The sequence below is a fragment of the Myxine glutinosa genome, chromosome 4 (genome assembly GCF_964187855.1).
Source record: "Myxine glutinosa chromosome 4, kmMyxGlut1.1, whole genome shotgun sequence".
Classification (NCBI taxonomy): Eukaryota; Metazoa; Chordata; class Myxini; order Myxiniformes; family Myxinidae; genus Myxine; species Myxine glutinosa.
Window position 1 is genome coordinate 27,712,842 of NC_136264.1, and position 18,074 is coordinate 27,730,915.

An 18,074-nucleotide genomic window follows, 5' to 3' on the forward strand; every position below is an offset into this window, starting at 1 on the left:
TTTATTCTGGAGTTCTCCTCAAGCCGCACCGCGTGCCCTCAGCCTCGTCTCGCGAACGTCAACAGCGCGACACAGCACGCGCTTTCCGGAGGGGCGGAGCCAAACCGGGCAATATATATATATATATATATATATATATACATACATATATATACATACACACACACACACACACACACACACACACACACATCGATCATTGATCGTGAACCGGAAAATATAATAAATTACACATGGTTTCAGAGGTATGACGTTTTTAAGCTTTTTTTTTTTTTTTTTTTTTTTTTTTGTATACTGAATCGAGGCTCGTGAAAGAGCTAACATTTACTTCACAAACAAATCAACCAGACAAACAAAACACACAAAAAGCGGGAGCGGAAAACAAGATGGGGAGAGAAGGGGAAGCACACAAACACAACATTTGAGAGCAGGGAGATGTGTGGAAGGGAGAGGGCTTGGGGGGAGGAGGCATGGGAAGGGGGGGGGGGGGGGTGGAGGGAGAAGTATAAAACACAAGGACACCAATGACTTCCAGGACAGAAGTTGGTATTTCAAAAAAGTGGAATTGGGGTGAAATTAGCGGGGGTAGAAAAGATCAAGGTTTTGGATGGGGGAAGATAAGAGATGGTGGTGAACAGCTGTTTTAAAGACCTGGAGGGTGGAGTGGGATTGAAGAGCGTGAGGGAGTTTGTTCCAGAGGCGGGAGAAAAGAGGAATGAAGGAGTGAAGGTGAGCAGAGAGTCTCGATTTTGGCAGTTTGACCATAAGAGGGTTGCAGGCAGATCTTGTGCGACCTGTAGGAATATTTGCGGGACAGAGCCCAGAGAGAGCTGGGGGGGCAAGGCCAGAGAGGAGTCGGTAGAAGATGGAAAGACCACCAACCTGCCTGCAGTGAGTGAGTGAGAGGCCCTTGGAGTTAGCTTCATCGCGGGAGATTCCAATGATTCTGAATGCTTTGGTTTCAACAGCGTGAAGACGAGCTAGGTGTGAGGCAGGAGCACCAGCCCAGAGGGGAGAGCAGTATTCCATTGAGCTGCGGATGAAAGCCTTGTATGTGGTGAGGAGCTCAGGTGTGCCAAGGAAGGACTTCGCACGACGGAGGATGCCCAGTCGGCGACTGGCTTTGGAGGCCAGATTTGAAATGTGGTTTTCCCAGGAAAGATCATGGCAGATAGTGAGACCCAAAAGCTTGAGTGACAGAACTTCTTGGAGAGGATTATTCAGAAAGTGGATGGGAGGGTTGTCCAGTCGGTCTTTTCGGAGAGACATCGTAAGAGTGTGAGATTTGTCAGGATTGAAAGACATGTTCCACTTGTTTGCCCAGTCTGTGATTTTGTCCAGGTCTGCAGAGAGTGAGGAGGCAGCAGACTGCCGATCTGAGGGATGAAGAATGGAGCGACAGAGAGTAGAGTCATCAGCAAAGAGATACAGAGGATTTTCAAGAGAGTCAGAGAGATCATTGATGAAGACCAGAAAAAGCACAGGGCCGAGAACACTGCCTTGTGGAACTCCAGCCTGAACAGGAAGAGGAGATGAGAGAAACCCATTCAGGGCCACACGTTGACTACGACTAGAGAGGAAGTCCGCCAGCCATGCGTGGAGATTTCCATGGATTCCAAAAGAGGAGAGTTTGGTGAGCAGAGCGGGGTGCCAGACCGTATCGAAGGCACGTGATATGTCAAGGGAGACTGCTCTAATTTCCTGTTTGGCATTGAGGACCTCCATCCATTGTTGAGAAAGCAGAAGCAGCATGTCCAGAGTAGAGTGTCCAGGTCTGAAACCAAATTGATGATCAGAGATCAAGCCATTGGAGAAGAGGAAAGATTTCATATCTGAAGCAATGATGGATTCCATGACTTTGCTGATAATTGGGAGAAGGCTGATTGGTCTGTAGTTGCTGGGATCTGTTTTTGCACCTTTTTTGTGCAAAGCGGTGATGTTGGCAGATTTCCAAGCAGATGGAAGATGACCTTGAGCAAAAGAGAGGGTGAAGAGAACAGAGAGAGGGAGTGAAAGAGCGGAAGAACAGGATTTTAGGACCCGTGGGCTGATGCCGTCAGGTCCAGTTGCAGAATCCGAGTCGAGGGTTGACAGAAACTTTTCCACCTTGTCAGGAGGAAAGGACACAGAGTCCAGGAGCAGCTGGGTACGACTGGGTACGGTGGGTACAGAGAGGGATGGGTTTGGGACACAAGATATAGAGGTAAACACAGAGTTGAGGCATTCAGCTTTTTCACGTGCGGAGTCAGCCGTGTGGCCATTTGAGGTGAGGGAGGGGATGGAGGGGGAACAAACACCAGAAACAGATTTGACCAGACGCCACCAGGATTTGGAAGAGGGAGACAGATAAGAGAGTTCGGTCCTGAGAACGGAGAGATATTGTTTCCTGGCTCTCCTGAGGGTGGACACACACTTGTTTCGGGCTTTGTGAAAGGAAATGAGATTTCCTTCCGTTAGATTTGCTTTCCAGGAGACGAAAGCAAGTTGTTTCTGGGCAATAACCTCACCACAGGATTCCGTGTACCATGGACGGGAGGAAGGGTATGACAACAGAAGACGAGATGGGATAAATCTGTGCATGAGAGAGAGCAGTTTGCTTTGGAAGAATTTATGTCAGAGGCAGTAGAGATGGGAGACCAGTCCAGATGATTGATGGCTGCTTGAAAACCATGCCAGTTGGCCTGAGTGAAATGCCAGACTCGTCGACGCTGAGGAGGCTCTCTGAGAATGGTCAGAGAGATGTCCACTTTAACAAGCACATGATCAGAAGAGCCGATTGGAGCAGAAGAAGAGCAGCAGACATTTTCAGGGAAGTTAGTCATAACCAAGTCCAGAAGAGAAGATGCTCCATTGACTGAAATCCGGGTCGGGAAATTGACAGATTGTGTCAGTCCCAGTGAGTCACAGAAGTGACTGGCTGGTGAGAGAGGTACGCACACCCAGCCAACTGGCATGGTGACAGTTGAAATCACCACATATGAGGAAGAGAGAGTTGGGATGGGTAGATAGAAGTTGGTCCATATTCTCAGACAGCGAGATGTAGATGGAGTCATCACTGTTTGGTGGACGGTACAACACACATATGAACAAAAGGTGGGAGCGAAGGGGAAGCCGTAGCCAAAGGTATTCCTGGGGGTGAGGTGGAGAGAGGGCAGTGCAGGGCGATTGAGGAAGAGAGTTTTTTATAAAGATAGCAACCCCACCTCCAGGACGAGGCTCAGGTCTATCATACCGGAGTAGGGAGTAACCTGGGAGAGATACCAAGGAATCAGAGACATCATGAAGGAGGAAAGTTTCTGTTAAGCAGATCACGTCTGGTTTGTCAGAAGCAACCTGTATGGAGAGATCAGACATGTTTGAGCGAAGGCCCCGGATGTTTGAGGTCCATACTGTTAAGGAAGAGGAAGGGGGAGCATCGGATACAGAACAGGGGGGGGGGGGGAGCGGTAGGGTAAGATGTGGAAGAGGAGGAAGAGGTAGGGAGAGCTGTTGAAGGTGTGTCAGAGATTACAGAATAGCTCGGAGAAAGGGAAGGATGGGGCAGACAAAAGGTTTGATGGTGATTGGGAGAGGCGCAGTGAGGTGTTATTTGACGAGGGGGAAGAGCGAGGCAGAAGGTTGAGGGAGATGAAGGTGAAAGTTGGAAGGGGGAAGAAGCGGGGAGGACGCTTTGAGGGGGAGGGGTGAGAGGGGAGTCTAGGAGGGGAGGAGCGAGGGAGAGTCTCGGAGGGGAGGGGTGTGGGGGGAGATTTGAAAGGAATGGGTGATTGGGAAGATTTGGAGGGGAGGGGCAAGGGGGAAGATTTGAAAGAGATGGGTGATGGGGATGATTTGGAGGGGATGGGCAAGGGGGTAGATTTAGAGGGGAGGGGTGATGGGATTTTGGGGTGATGGGATTTTGAAAAATGTACGATTAATGGGAAACGAACATTTATTGCAAAATGAGTTTTTTGAGACATTTGAGTCAAAAATACGTTTGAGGACGCTGGAGGGAGGATGGAGTGCTGGAGAGTTTAGGGAATGAATGAAAGATGCACTATAAGAGATGGAATTTTTTTTTGGAATGAATGGATTTGGTGAGCAAGTCGAAAGCATCCTTTTATAGAAGAAGAAGAAAAAGGTGTTATAGAATATGACAGAATACAGGTCTTCAGGGTTCAGATGAGACATTTTTTAACAACGTGATCACAAACAGCGTGGTCGAAGAATGAACGAACGAACAACTAAGAACGAATAAATGAATAAAAACGGAAGGAAATGTTTTTGGGTTTTTTTTGTTTTTTTTTGAGATTTTAAAACAAGGACGTATGGGATGAAAAGACCGTGAAAAACAGAGACCGGAAAAAAATTGCAGCGCGATCAGAGAACCGCTGAGACAAAAACAAAGCCTAAAGCCAAGGTTGGACACAGTAGCCTAGTAGTAGTACTACACTTAGGCCTCAGAATACACGATGAGAAAGACCGACGATTCTGTACACAGGTATGAAAAACCAACGCCAAGAATACTATTAAAGACACCCCAATAGGTACATACAATACCAGTTTCGACAAAAACACAATTGTGAAAAGTTACTTAACTTCGAAAGCGAGCGTGCATGGACAGCTTTGAAGAGACGAGACCTCCAATCTTGCGCATGCGCAGCATGAACCTTTAAAACCGAGCTCCTCCCTCATTTTTGATCAAATTGAGGGGAAACCTCACAGATCTGTTCAGCATATCAATCTACTAAAATGACCTTTTGTAATTTGCGATAGGGCGCGTGGTTTGGCAGATATCGTTAATTAAACGAAAATATTTTTTTAAAATGGATATCTCTTGAATCGCTAGTACCTCAGACCGTGAGTTGGTAATTATATAATTCACACAGTGCAATACGTGCAGGCCGCTACACGGAGCGACCTTGCGGGCTTATCAACGAGGCGAGGCGTGACACACATGTGTCTCAGCATACCTCAGATCAAGTTTGAAAACCAGCATCAACCGTGCATAAATTTGCATATTCGATCATTTTTGACAAAGTTATGGCACTTTGAACTTTGGTAGGGGACATGTATTGCAGCGCAATACTCAGAATGCTTGTTTAAATGGGAACGTTTTTGCTTTGCGAATGAGACAAAAAGGCAAAAGAGATTGCAATCAGTACTTGCATACATTGCGGAGCCATTGTCGCTCCTATGTTCACTGCTGTGTCAGTCTGAGCATGGCCTTACCATCTGCCCCATTCTCACTTCATTTGGTTTGTTTCTTTGATTTATCGAACTGAATTTCCTTTGGGATCCTCAAAGCAGCATATCCTTCGAGTTTGTCTTTTGCTTCCTCCATGTGCCCTTGTAGAAGCTGCAAGGTACTGTTGCCCTCAAAAAAAGCTGGAGTCCTGCTGTCTGACATCCTCCACCTGCTATGCAAGCACATGGTGAGAACCACCTATCTTGTTACCCACTCTTCGCCCACTTCCCCCCTCCATCTCCATCGTGACCCCCAAAAGAATACATTTTGTACTTCTGCTTCACAAGATAACAAACTGCACCATTTCCACATTGCTGGACTGCCCTCACTGTACTTGTGACTTTTTGTGCTTGGGATTTTGCTTTCCCGCTATTCTTCAACACCTAATGTCAAGCTCAAATTTGTTGCCTGCAAATTATATATTCATTAATATTTAATTTGGCACTTAAATCTGGAAAATGCACTATTAAGCAGCAAATTAAACTTGGTGAATTTCCAAATCAGACGCAAATTAAACCTTGCCTTTGTGGATCCATCATTGTCTGTCAAGTGTCAGTTTTCACCTGCACTCGTGGACCCAGAAAGGCAAGACGTGGCTCTCGTTTCAGGAATTGCTGAGAATTTCACTGAAGTTTTGTTTTTAATGGTGTATTGTGAAATCGGAATGCAAAATGAAATGTTACAAACTCATCAGATCAATGAATCAGTTGTGTTGCTGTTGTGATTGTTGTTTGGGTTGTTCACATTTCAGGTAAATATTTTGACTTTGCAGCCGTGCAAAGTCAAAATAAGTATTTATTTATTTATTTATTTTGCTCTTTTTTGATTAATTTTTACAATCACCTTTATTAATCCGTTCTATTTAAAATTTCATTTACAAATCCAGGCCACTTTTCCACTTTCTAATGTTTGGTTGTTTTTGGCATGCAGAGCCATATGAAAGTAGCCAGCCAATGGAGGCAAGCTGGCCTCAACTGGAGTGACTTTTTGCCGGAAAATGAAAACATTAGTGAGTTCCTCACAGCCATGGTGAGCATATTTTTAGTGTGAAGACTAAGCCGTACCACAGGTGTTACAGGCCATCAGATTATTCTGTTAACGAGGAGGGTCAGAACTTTAAGACACATCTATCTGTGTAGCACTTGTCTAACCAAGGCAACCTGCCATTTGTAGCAAGTAATGCTTTGCTTTGTTTTGTTTTGTCAGTATGTTTTGTCAAGTACTTGTAAAGCTGTTTTTAAAAAGTGTAATTCCTCTAGGTATTTGTGTTGTAAAGTTTTTAGACCTTGTGAAACTTTTGTCTCTCAGCAACAGGTAAGATTTTTGTTATTGACTGCGAATTGGGTATCTATATAATAATAGCGTAAGGACTCGACTTTGTTATCCCTTTTACGCCGCACCCAGTGACCCGATGCCCACGGCACTAATGGATTTACGATCTACGAACCGCGCTCTTTGTTTATCACGTACAGGCATACTCGAAAAATCTGAATTAGCCGACTTTGGGGCCCAAAAGCATCCGATTAACTGCCGATACGACGCCATCTTACGACGCCATCGTATTGGCGTCTGCTGGGCGAAGGCGAAGCAAGCCATCCGCTGATTGGACAGGCGAAGGCGAAAGCAAGCCGTCCACTGAGTGGACAATCCAGAGCATGCATTTGTGCCGGTGTCGGCGATCGTTGTTCATATACACACTCTTCATTCTCATCTTTCTTCCTAACTCTTACTCGGACAAGCAAATCCCCCATGCCATCCATAATGGTACACTCTATCCATACACCACATCCTCCCTTCCGTGGATGTTCCACGGGTTTCGGCTAGCTAAGACATAATTGTCCCCCGTCGCACCGCGGAGCGAAAGGGGGACTATGGTTTTCCCCTCCGTCCGTGTGTCCGTCCGTCCTTCCATGCGTGCGGGCATGCGTAAGCGAAGGACCGCATTCGGATTTGGTGTGTGGGTGCAACCCACGCCAAAATCCAAGATGGCCGCCGCCATGTATGTCTGAACCTTGTGAGCTGAGTATCTTGAAAAATAAGCGAAGTACCAACTTCTAATCTGGTGTGTGGGTGTATCTAGGCACAAAGAAGAACGCTATTGAAAATTGGGTCGCCACATCAAAATCCAAGATGGCCGCCACCATATATATGTCTGAACCTTGTGAGCAAAATATCTTGAAAAATAAGCGAAGTACCAACTTCTAAACGTGTGTGGGTGTATCTAGGCATAAGGAAGAACCCTATTGAAAATTGGGTCGCCATGTCAAAATCCAAGATGGCCGCCGCCATGTATGTCTGAACCTTGTGAGCTGAATATCTTGAAAAATAAGCGAAGTACCAACTTCTAATCTGGTGCGTGAGTGTATCTAGGCACAAGGAAGAACCCTATTGAAAATTGGGTCGCCACGTCAAAATTCAAGATGGCCGCCACCATATATATGTCTGAACCTTGTGAGCTGATTATCTTGAAAAATAAGCGACGTACCAACTTCTAATCTGGTGTGTGGGTGTATCTAGGCACAAGGAAGAACTCTATTGAAAATTGGATCGCCACGTCAAAATCCAAGATGGCCGCCACCATATATATGTCTGAACCTTAAGAGCAAAATATCTTGAAAAATAAGCGAAGTACCAACTTCTAATCTTGTGTGTGGGTGTATCTAGGCATACGGAAGAACCCTATTGAAAATTGGGTCGCCACATCAAAATCCAAGATGGCCGCCGCCATGTATGTGAACCTTGTGAGTGGAATATCTTGAAAAATAAGCGAAGTAATAATAATAATACATTTCTTTTATATAGCGCTTTTCAAGAAGCCCAAAGGCGCTTTGACAGAGTACAAAAAACAAGTGCAAAAAGACAAAAATCAATAGGTAAATAATCAAAGCAAAAGGAAGGAGAAGGAGAAGAGATAGTCAGGGGTTAAATGCTGTGGGTTAAATGTTGAATGCAGTGTTGAACAGGTGGGTCTTGAGTGATGTTTGGAATGTGGTGAGTGAGGAGGAGTCTCTGATGGTGTGAGGTCGTGAGTTCCAGAGGGTGGAAGCAGCGATGGAGAAGGCCCTGTCCCACCAGGATCTGAATTTGGTCCGGATTGGGGGGGGGGGGGGGGTCAGGAGGTTGGTACCAGCAGAGCGGAGGTTGCGGGTGGGAGTGTGTCTGGAGAGGAGGTCAGTCAGGTAGGATGGGGCCAGGTTATGGAGGGCTTTGTAGGTCAAGAGGAGGATTTTGTACTGGATTCTCTGGGGGATGGGGAGCCAGTGAAGCTTGTAAAAGACGGGGGTGATGTGGTCACGGGTCCGGGAATGGGTGAGTAGACGGGCAGCAGAGTTCTGAATGTATTGGAGTTTATTGGTGATTATTGAGGGTGAACCATAGAGGAGGATGTTGCAGTAGTCCAGACGGGAGGTGATGAAGGCGTGGATGAGGGTTTCTGCAGCCGTGGAGGAGAGGGATGGACGGAGACGGGCGATGTTTTTCAGGTGAAAGAAGGCTGTCTTTGTGATCTGTTTAGTGTATTTGTCGAAGGGGAGGGTTTGGTCAAAGATGATGTCAAGATTCCGGATGTGAGGGGAGGTGGATACTGGGAAACCGTCGATGTTGAGGGCAAAGTTATGGGTGGATTTGGTGAGCGTTTTTGGGCCAATGATGATTATTTCAGATTTATCATAGTTAAGTTTGAGGAAGTTGATTTGAAGCCAGGATTTTATTTCAGTGATGCAGTTTGTCAGGATAGAGTGGGTGGCGGTGGAGATGGACTTGGTGGAGATGAAAAGCTGGATGTCATCGGCGAAGCAGTGGAATTGGAGACCATGACGGCGGATTAAGTGACCAAGGGGGGACAGGTACAGGATGAAGAGGAGGGGGCCAAGAACTGAACCTTGGGGGACACCTTGGGGGAGGGGAGCAGTGGGGGATTTGCAGTTATTGATGGAGATGAACTGGCGTCTGTCAGAGAGGTATGATTTGATCCAAGAGAGGGCAGTGCCGGTAATGTTAAAGGTGGTTTCAAGTCTTTTGAGGAGGATGGTGTGATTGATGGTTTCAAAGGCGGCGCTGAGGTCGAGGAGGATGAGGATGTTGAGGTTGCCGGCATCAGAGGAGAGGAGAAGTACCAACTTCTAATCTGGTGTGTGGTTGTATCTAGGCATAAGGAAGAACGCTATTGAAAATTGGGTCGCCACGTCAAAATCCAAGGTGGCCACCACCATATATATGTCTGAGCCTTGTGAACGAAATATCCTGAAAAATAAGCGAAGTACCAACTTCTAATCTGGTGTGTGGGTGTATCTAGGCATAAGGAAGAACGCTATTGAAAATTGGGTCGCCACGTCAAAATTGAAGATGGCTGCCTCCATGTATGTCTGAACCTTGTGAGCGAAATATCATATCATAGCATGTTTTCTGCGTCTTCCACTTTGTCAACTCACATCACTTCCCTGACGGGGGACCTAGGCGTAACGCTTGTTGGATATTAAGTTTGGATGTAAATCAAAGTACGTTATTTATCTTCTCACTTTTGGAGATTGTGGATTGCAATATGTTGGTAAAACTTCTCACTGTTTACATCAGCGTTTGAATGGACATAGGTCTAGTACTCTAGTGTATCGTCTGGTATTAAGACATTCTGGTATTATTTATATAACCATTTCAATGAAGTTGGGCATGATTTTAATCGTTGTTCTGTTCAAGTAATAGATTCAGTTAATGTTAATGATTTTGATAATATAGAGGAGTGTAATGTTGAGCTTTGGCGCAAAGAGGACTTTTGGATTAGGACCCTATGTATGATCTATCCTTTTGGCCTTAATGATAGGGTACAAGGTACTGGGTCAGTTTCTCTCGGAAATGTTTCTGGTAATGAGTATTTTGCTAATCCAATCAGAGGGAGACCCAGAGGGCATGGACATCGTAGTCGGGGTCGTATAGTTCCAAAAATGGAAATTTCAGAGATAATTGATAAACGTAAAGGTTTTTATGAAGGAAAGGTTTTTCATGATATTTATGTTCTGCTGAGGTCATGTTCCCAACAAGTTTTAGCTAATATTCTCCAGAGTTTAGCAGTTTCATATTACATGTGTTCGTTTTTGATTGAAGCTTTTTGTTGCAGGGTTCTTACAAAGAAGTCTCATCCCAAAGTTGATGGGATACACTCGTTCTTAATATGCGATCTTTCTAGCAAACCGGCAGAGATAAGCTTCGACTTCATTCTATTTTTAGGGATACTAGTATAGAGAATTTATTACCCAATAAAGTTAGGGAGCGAGCCCCATTGAAGGTTTATTTCACCTTCACTAAGACCATAGGATAATCCTTATTCAATTACAGTAAATTTCTTAAAACTCTTGGTATAGATATGGTAAAAGACATTTTGGAGACCGACTGTGCATGTTCATCTTCCCCTTTTTTGTATGATCCATGTGCACACGTAGTTTCTGGGGATTTGAATATTATTAGTAATTGTGAAATTAGGGATTTGATGAAAATGGGAGCTAAATATAGGGAACCAGTAACTCAACCTTGTAGCTGCATCAGGTCTTCAATTGTAGATTCTGTCTCTAATTTTGTTGACAGAATGTGCACCAAGATTAAGTTATCTGTAAACGGTTTCAATCCACGGTCTAACAGAGTTGTGGAAGTCCTGGAAAATAGGATTAAGTTTTTTAGTTGGCGGGGCTTGCTTTCACTGGGTCGGTCTAAACCAGTGTTTAACAAGCCGAGTGTTCGAAAAGATATCAATGATCTCCATGTATGTCATAGCTCCTTGGATAAGGCTGCTAATAATTTTGTTGTAGTTTGTAAAAAGTTTTATGTGGAGGTTTTATTAAGAGAGTTGGACATCGATACGGTTACTTTCACTAGTATAGGAAATAGCACATATTATGTTCCTTGTCATAAGTCGCTCCAGGATATTATCTCCGAGCATCAGGAAGTTTTAGTTAATAATTTCAGTATTAAATGTAAAGAGGTCAATCTTTGTATTCCTCGGCTTTACTGGAATGTTTGAGCAGGTTAAGGGTATTCCCATTGGTGGGAATACTTGTTGTTATATAGATGATATTTGTGTGGTTAACTATAACTTTTTTAATGATATTTGTGTGGTTAATGTTACGTGCTCCTCCCCGACCCCCTGGTCACGGTGTACCTCCGAGACCCGAGAGGAGTCACGGCAGAAAAATGTGTTATTCGGTATGTCAAAGATCAATGGTGAAGCCACACCAATTGTTACAAACCAACAAGTATTGTATTAAGATCACACAAGAATAACAGTACAAAAACAATAGTATGAATCAAAAGTACAATCAATATCCTATGATGGTACCATCAGTTTTGTAATATATATCTCACTGTGCTCCAAGTGAGTGAACCAAGAACATCCCCAATGTCTCTAATCCCCGGCTTCAAGCCAAAGTCGATCCGCTCCAGCGATCGTCAGATCAATGTCCAATCGAGACCAGAATCCCGTTGGGTTGGCAGTTACAGTCCTGCTGCCAAAGCTGTGCAAAGGCGCCCTCCAGGCGACTGGGAAATCCAAAGGCACGACGCAGGTTGATCTGTCACAGCGAAAACAACTCTGTCGCAGGAATCCCTTTCTTGGGAAACCCAAAGTTCACTCGTGACTCTTGCTCGCCAACGTTCGCTCCAGACCGCAAAGCAACTATGCTTCTTGTCCGACTCCACTCGCTCCGCCTTCTTTTCTCTCCTCTTCTTCCTCTTCGTCGTCTGGTTTCCGGTTTCTTTTAACTCTAACTTTTCCACCTTTTGAAAATAGTTCATAAACAATAAACCTTTTGAAAACAATAATAGTACATGGAATCAAAAATGTTTACAGTGGATGAAAACCACCACAACGGAAGTGAGGAATCCGTAACACTCCCGCCCCCACCCCCCCCCCCCCCCCCCTCAAGAAAGAAAGTTTGAACATAGTGAAAACTTTCTTTGCAGGCAAAACTTTTAACAAACAAAAGTAAAACTCACACCCAAATCATCAATTCACGTGAGCAACAATAATTAATATTTCCCAAAAATAAAGCAACAAAACTTCCAAACCACCTACAGGAATTTCCAAAGTTAGTTCACTCTGGACAAAGCATCAGCAACGACATTGTCCCTGCCCTTTACATGCTCAATTTCAAAGTTGAACTCCTGCAAAGCCAAACTCCATCTCATCAACCTCTGATTTTTATTTTTCATTTTTTGAATGAAGGTTAAGGGGTTGTGAACAAAAATCCAAAATAAAGCAAATCTATAGCACTTTTTGAAGGAGGCCGAGCTGAGAGCCAGGTTTCATGGTGGTTGGGTGGTGAGGCCTGGAAGTATTCACTACATGGACGCCTTTAGGAACGTGGAGTTCACGGTTAATCCGTGTAGGAATCTTGGCTCGGCTGCTCCGCAGCATTCAGTGCTTCAAACTCTTCCTAACTTTCATAATAATCACGGTTGGAGCGCTTGTCGCTGTAGTCACGTAAATAGCGGTCTCCTTCTCGGCCACCACCCTGATAATCCTCCCTTCGGGAGCTGCCGTAACTCTGGGAGCCTCCATAGTAATCTCGACTGCGGCCACCACCAAAACTACTACTCCCACCCTGGGAGCCATAGCCACCCCTGAAACTACCTCCACGTTTTCCTCCTCTGTAGCCCCCTCGATGCCCATGGCCTGCCTTCTCTACTGTTATGGTCCGACCATCCAAATCCTTGCCATTCAAATCCTTTTTTGCATCTTTGGCGTTCTTTGTGTTTTCAAACTTGACAAAGCCAAACCCTCTCGACTTTTGCGTCTCCCTGTCTTTTATCAGCAACACTTCCAAGAGTGGTCTATATTTGCCGAGTCCAGAACATCTTCCCTTGTGTTGAAGTTCAGTCCACCTACAAAGAGCTTGCCAACATTGCCTCCATCCATGACTTGTGTGTGTTGACACTTAGTTTCAGGGTACTTGACACGAAGTGTCTGTTCAAAGCCTGACGTCAGTACCTTCCTCTTCTCTTCAGAGCACTTCCTACCCATAGCACGAGTCGCGGTACAGGATGGAAAGATACCCGGAATCTCCTGCTCTAACTGTGCAGTTATTTTCCATACTAGGCTTTTCAACAAACATCGGGTTACCAGAAACTTGACCACCGGCCAAATCATTCCCGATAACAAAAGAGATTCCCTCAACAGGAAGAGTGGCTTGTAAACCTACGGTGACCGGTCCTGACACCAAATCAGACTTTAAATGAATGACATGAAGTGGAGCTTTAACATAGCCACCAACCCCCTGTAAAAGAACACTAACACCAGTTGCCGTCTTCTCTGACAATGGCAAAATGCCTTCAAGCATCAAAGATTGATGTGACCCTGTGTCCCTCAATACCCTAACAGGTCTCTGGTTAGTCAAGTCTCCATCCAGTGATACAAACCCCTCTGAAATAAAAGGTTTGTAACCCTCTTGAACAAGGTCGTTCTGTGATGCCGTAACTTTGGCAATGGAACCTTCACAAGGCACTGTCCTCCAAGGACGATTTCTCGCATTGGCCAATGCATTCGGAGTTGTACTAGTCTGACTCCGCTCCTGATTTTTTCTTTTCAGGGCATAACATTGGGACATCAAATGCCCAGGTTTCTTGCAAAAAGCGCAAGTAGGCCCGGAGGAAAAACTCTTGGTCTGCCTCGGGCCCCCCGGAAGATAAGTCTGTCTTGGAACTGTCGTCTTCTGATCCCTAAAAGTCGCGGTATCAGATTTGTCCTCATAGTCATCTCTAGGCCGCCCCCATGAATATTCGTTCTCCACACCGGATGTTCCATAACTCCCCTGGCGAACTCTAGGCGGGAAGTTAGGTTTGTGGAACCCCATCCTGTGTGTCAAGGCATAGTCATCTGCCACGGTTGCTGCCTCATACAACTCTGGTACCTTCTTTTCCTCCAGATGTACTTTAATGTCCGCGTGGACACACTGTTTGAATTCCTCCACCAAGATTAATTGTCGCAACAGTTTGAAGTCTTTCCCAATCCCCTTCGAATCACACCACCGATCAAACATGGTTTCCTTCATTCTGGCAAACTCCACATGGGTCTCACTCTCCCTCTTCCTGGCATTCCGGAATTTTTGCCGGTAAGCTTCAGGGACCAATTCATAGGCTTTGAGAATGGTTTTCTTCCCGATCTCATAATCTGCACATTGGTCATTCGGGAAAGCCGAATAGATATTCTGAGCTTTACCCACCAAAACACTTTGCACTAACATAGTCCAGGACCCCACAGGCCATTTTAGCATTTGAGCCACTTTCTCAAAGTGTAAAAAAAACTTGGCTACCGCCTTTTCATTGAAGGGTGGAACCAGCCTCACATGTCTACCAACATCCCAGGTGTTCTGACTAGTTGTCGAACTAGCCGGCATGGATACGACTTCTCTCCGTTCTCCCATTAATTCCAGCTCCTTGAGTTTAACTTCCTTCTGATACTCCATGTCACGTTCCTTTAACTCCCTTTCGGCTCTCCTTTCCTCGGCTCTTTCCTTTGCTCTTCTTTCTTCGAGTTCTCTTTCAGCTCTCCTTTCCTCTGCTCTTCTCTCCTCGGCTTTCCATTCCAACTCTTTTAACCTTTCCTGGCTCTGCAGTTGCATCTCCATTTTCCGGAGCTCCACATTTTCTTTTTCCTCGGGTAACCAATCCAAGGGTACCTCTGTCCATGTTCCCAGTCCCACCAGAGATTCTACCACCAATGTCTGCATCTCTGCTTTTCATATTAACTCAGACCTCCAAGTTACAATGTTTGGCCAATATCAAGAGTTCCGATTTTTTACCGCTAGGAACTGTGCCTCATTAGGGGACGCCGCAAACTTTTCTGCGTCAAACACCATGGTGACTATCAGTTAACACCTGTTAACATTCACACAAAAAAAAAATTCTAATTTTTTGAAAAATTTGGGAATATTACAAAAATTCCACAAATTTGGGAATTCTGGGAATGTTAGGGAATTCTATCCTGGACGAGCCCCCAATTTCTGTTACGTGCTCCTCCCCGACCCCCTGGTCATGGTGTACCCCCGAGCCCCGAGAGGAGTCACGGCAGAAAAATGTGTTATTCTGTATGTCAAAGATCAATGGAGAAGCCACCCCAATTGTTACTCACAAACAAATATTGTATTACGATCACACAAGAATAACAGTACAACAATAATAGCAATCAAAAGTACAATCGATATCCTATGATGGTACCATCAGTTTTGTAATATATAACTCGCTGTGCTCCAAGTGAGTGAAACAAGAACATCCCCAATGTCTCGAATCCCCGGCTTCAAGCCAAAGTCGATCCGCTCCAGCGATCGTCAGATCAATGTCCAATCGAGACCAGAATCCAGTTGGGTTGGCAGTTACAGTTCTGCTGCCAAAGCTGTGCAAAGGCGCCCTCCAGGCGACTGGGAAATCACACCCTCGGGTATGGACGTTCCAAGGCTCACAGTCGGCGAACCTCAGATTTACCTTCAAAATCCGCGTTGCACACACACACCAGATACGTCTGAATGCGGTGAAAACGGCTGAAGTCAAGCAAAGAAAAACCTTGCGTGATGTGCAAAAGCTGAAGCGAAGCAAAGAAACCTTGCACGACGTGCAAAGAGCGCGAGTCAAAATGGCCGACGGCCCGTACTCGAGACGTAACGGCAGTCCAACGATTCTTGACCGCAAAACCTGACACGCAGGTTGATCTGTCGCAGCGATAACAACTCTGTCGCAGGAATCCCTTTCCTGGGAAACCCAAAGTTCACTCGTGACTCTTGCTCGCCAACATTCACTCCAGACCGCAAAGCAACTATGCTTCTTGTCCGACTCCACTCGCTCCGCCTTCTTTTCTCTCCTCTTCTTCCTCTTCGTCGTCTGGTTCCCGATCTGGTTTCCGGTTTCTTTTAACTCTAACTTTTCCACCTTTTGAAAATAGTTCATAAACAATGAACCTTTTGAAAACAATAATAGTACATGGAATCAAAAATGTTTACAGTGGATGAAAACCACCATAACGGAAGTGACGAATCCGTAACATTAACTATAATTGTTTTTATAGGCTGCTTTACAAGATTTATCCAGATAGTCTGATTGTTGTAAACAAGAGTGGTAATGATTGTACTGTTGCTGTATATCTGGACGTGTTAGTTAAAGTTAGATAGAATGGCTTTAGTATGAGTATATCATAAAGTTGATGATTTCAGTTTCGCTGTAGTCTTGTACACCTTCCAGGTGGCAAAATACAACAACAACAACAACATGCATTTTCAGGCCATTTTCCCTGCTAGAGCGGGGGTTAGCCTTGTGGGCCCCATGACAATCTTCTCCATTTTGCCATATTTTCTACATCTCCCTTTGTTAACCCCCTTGCCCGCATTTCTTCTTCCACCACCTTTAGCCAAGTCTTTCTCAGTCTTCCCCGTCCTCTACTTCCTTCTACATTCATTTCCATAACTCTTCTCAACCAGTCACTTTCATCCTTCCTCAACACATGACTAAACCATCTCAACCTGTTCCTCTTCACAGCATCAATCACAGGCTCTATTCCCATCATCTTTCGCAATTCGTCATTTGTCTTCCTCTCTCTCAACGATACTCCACACATTCACCGAACCATTCGCATTTCCACTCTTTCCAGCCTTCGTTGCTGCTCTACTTTCATTACCCATGTCTCGCTCCCATAAATCATAACACTTCTCACACATGCAGCATACACCTTTCCCTTCAGCTTCAATGACACTCCCCTCCTCGTCAGCACGCCACTCATTTCCCGAAACCTCTTCCATGCACATCTCACTCCAGCAACCGTTGCCAAGTTTGATCCACCTCCATTCAGCATGTCTCCTAGGTAGCAAAATGTTTTCACATCTTCCAGCTTCACGCCGTCTCCAAGATCCACCTCAACATTTCCTCCATCTGCAGCTCCCTCTGTGCACACCTTACATTTGAATGTAGCTGCCACACTGGTTAATGACCCTCTCAGACCACTACATTTTTGATGAACCCACTCAGCGCACATTGTGCATTGAATGGGGTTCACTCCGACACCCTTCCTGAAAACAGCACACGGCCACTTCCCATTTCTTTCCACCTCACCACATGCTTTGCCACTTGTTGGCAATCTGTGGAACTTCTAGCAACTGATAAATGGCTGTTATGGCAATCTATGGAAGGCTTTATAAATATTCGTTTACAAAGTTAATACAAAGTCACAAGTTTATTAAAAATATCATAATGTGATGATTGATTGCCCTTTATTTAATTATTTTGTGAATGTGAACTAATTGAATGCTTTAAATATATAAATAATACATGTAATTGTGTCTGGTGAAGGGTTCGGTGAATGCACCACGGCGTCTTCAGACACCTGCGGGTAAGACTCCCCGAAAGATCCTTCCAAATGTATCGCTGTCAGATGACGTGAAACTCAACAAGTCAGACCATGCCTGGAAACCCACCTTGAAACGAGAGGTGGTGAGTGATGACCCTGAGATCGCCAAGACGCAGGTGGGTTTTCTGCCGATCAGTCATACTAGTGTATATTCTCGTGTATAATCAAGATGAATTTGAACTTCCTTTTTAGTTTATTAATTTTTTCGTAGCATGCAGAGATTTCCTCCCCAACGTATAAGTGAATGGTGTGTGTGCCACGTCCAGGAATTGTTCCGGCGTGTCCGTAGCATCCTCAACAAGCTCACGCCGCAGATGTTTCAGCAGTTGATGAAGCAGGTTTCAGAACTGAAGATTGACACTGAGGAGCGCCTCAAAGGGGTCATCGACCTTGTTTTTGAGAAAGCCATCAATGAGCCTAGTTTCTCCGTGGCTTATGCAAACATGTGCCGCTGTCTTGCTATGGTCAGCTCTCTTA

At 45.0% G+C, this 18,074-nt stretch overlaps 1 protein-coding gene across 5 annotated transcripts in view; it reads left to right on the forward strand.

The window, feature by feature from the left end:
* LOC137425734 (uncharacterized) overlaps window positions 1-18,074 on the forward strand; it is a 331,211-nt gene that overhangs the window by 217,488 nt on the left and 95,649 nt on the right. For 3 of the 5 annotated variants that reach the window (XM_078775548.1, XM_078775550.1, XM_078775551.1), the window contains 2 exons: window positions 17,540-17,713; window positions 17,864-18,061. In XM_078775548.1, the coding sequence (XP_078631674.1) occupies window positions 17,540-17,713; window positions 17,864-18,061 (372 nt within the window). Of the gene's footprint in view, window positions 1-5,335; window positions 5,415-6,157; window positions 6,257-17,539; window positions 17,714-17,863; window positions 18,062-18,074 lie in introns of all 5 variants that reach the window. The other 2 variants (XM_078775549.1, XM_078775552.1) reach the window with 1 other exon arrangement.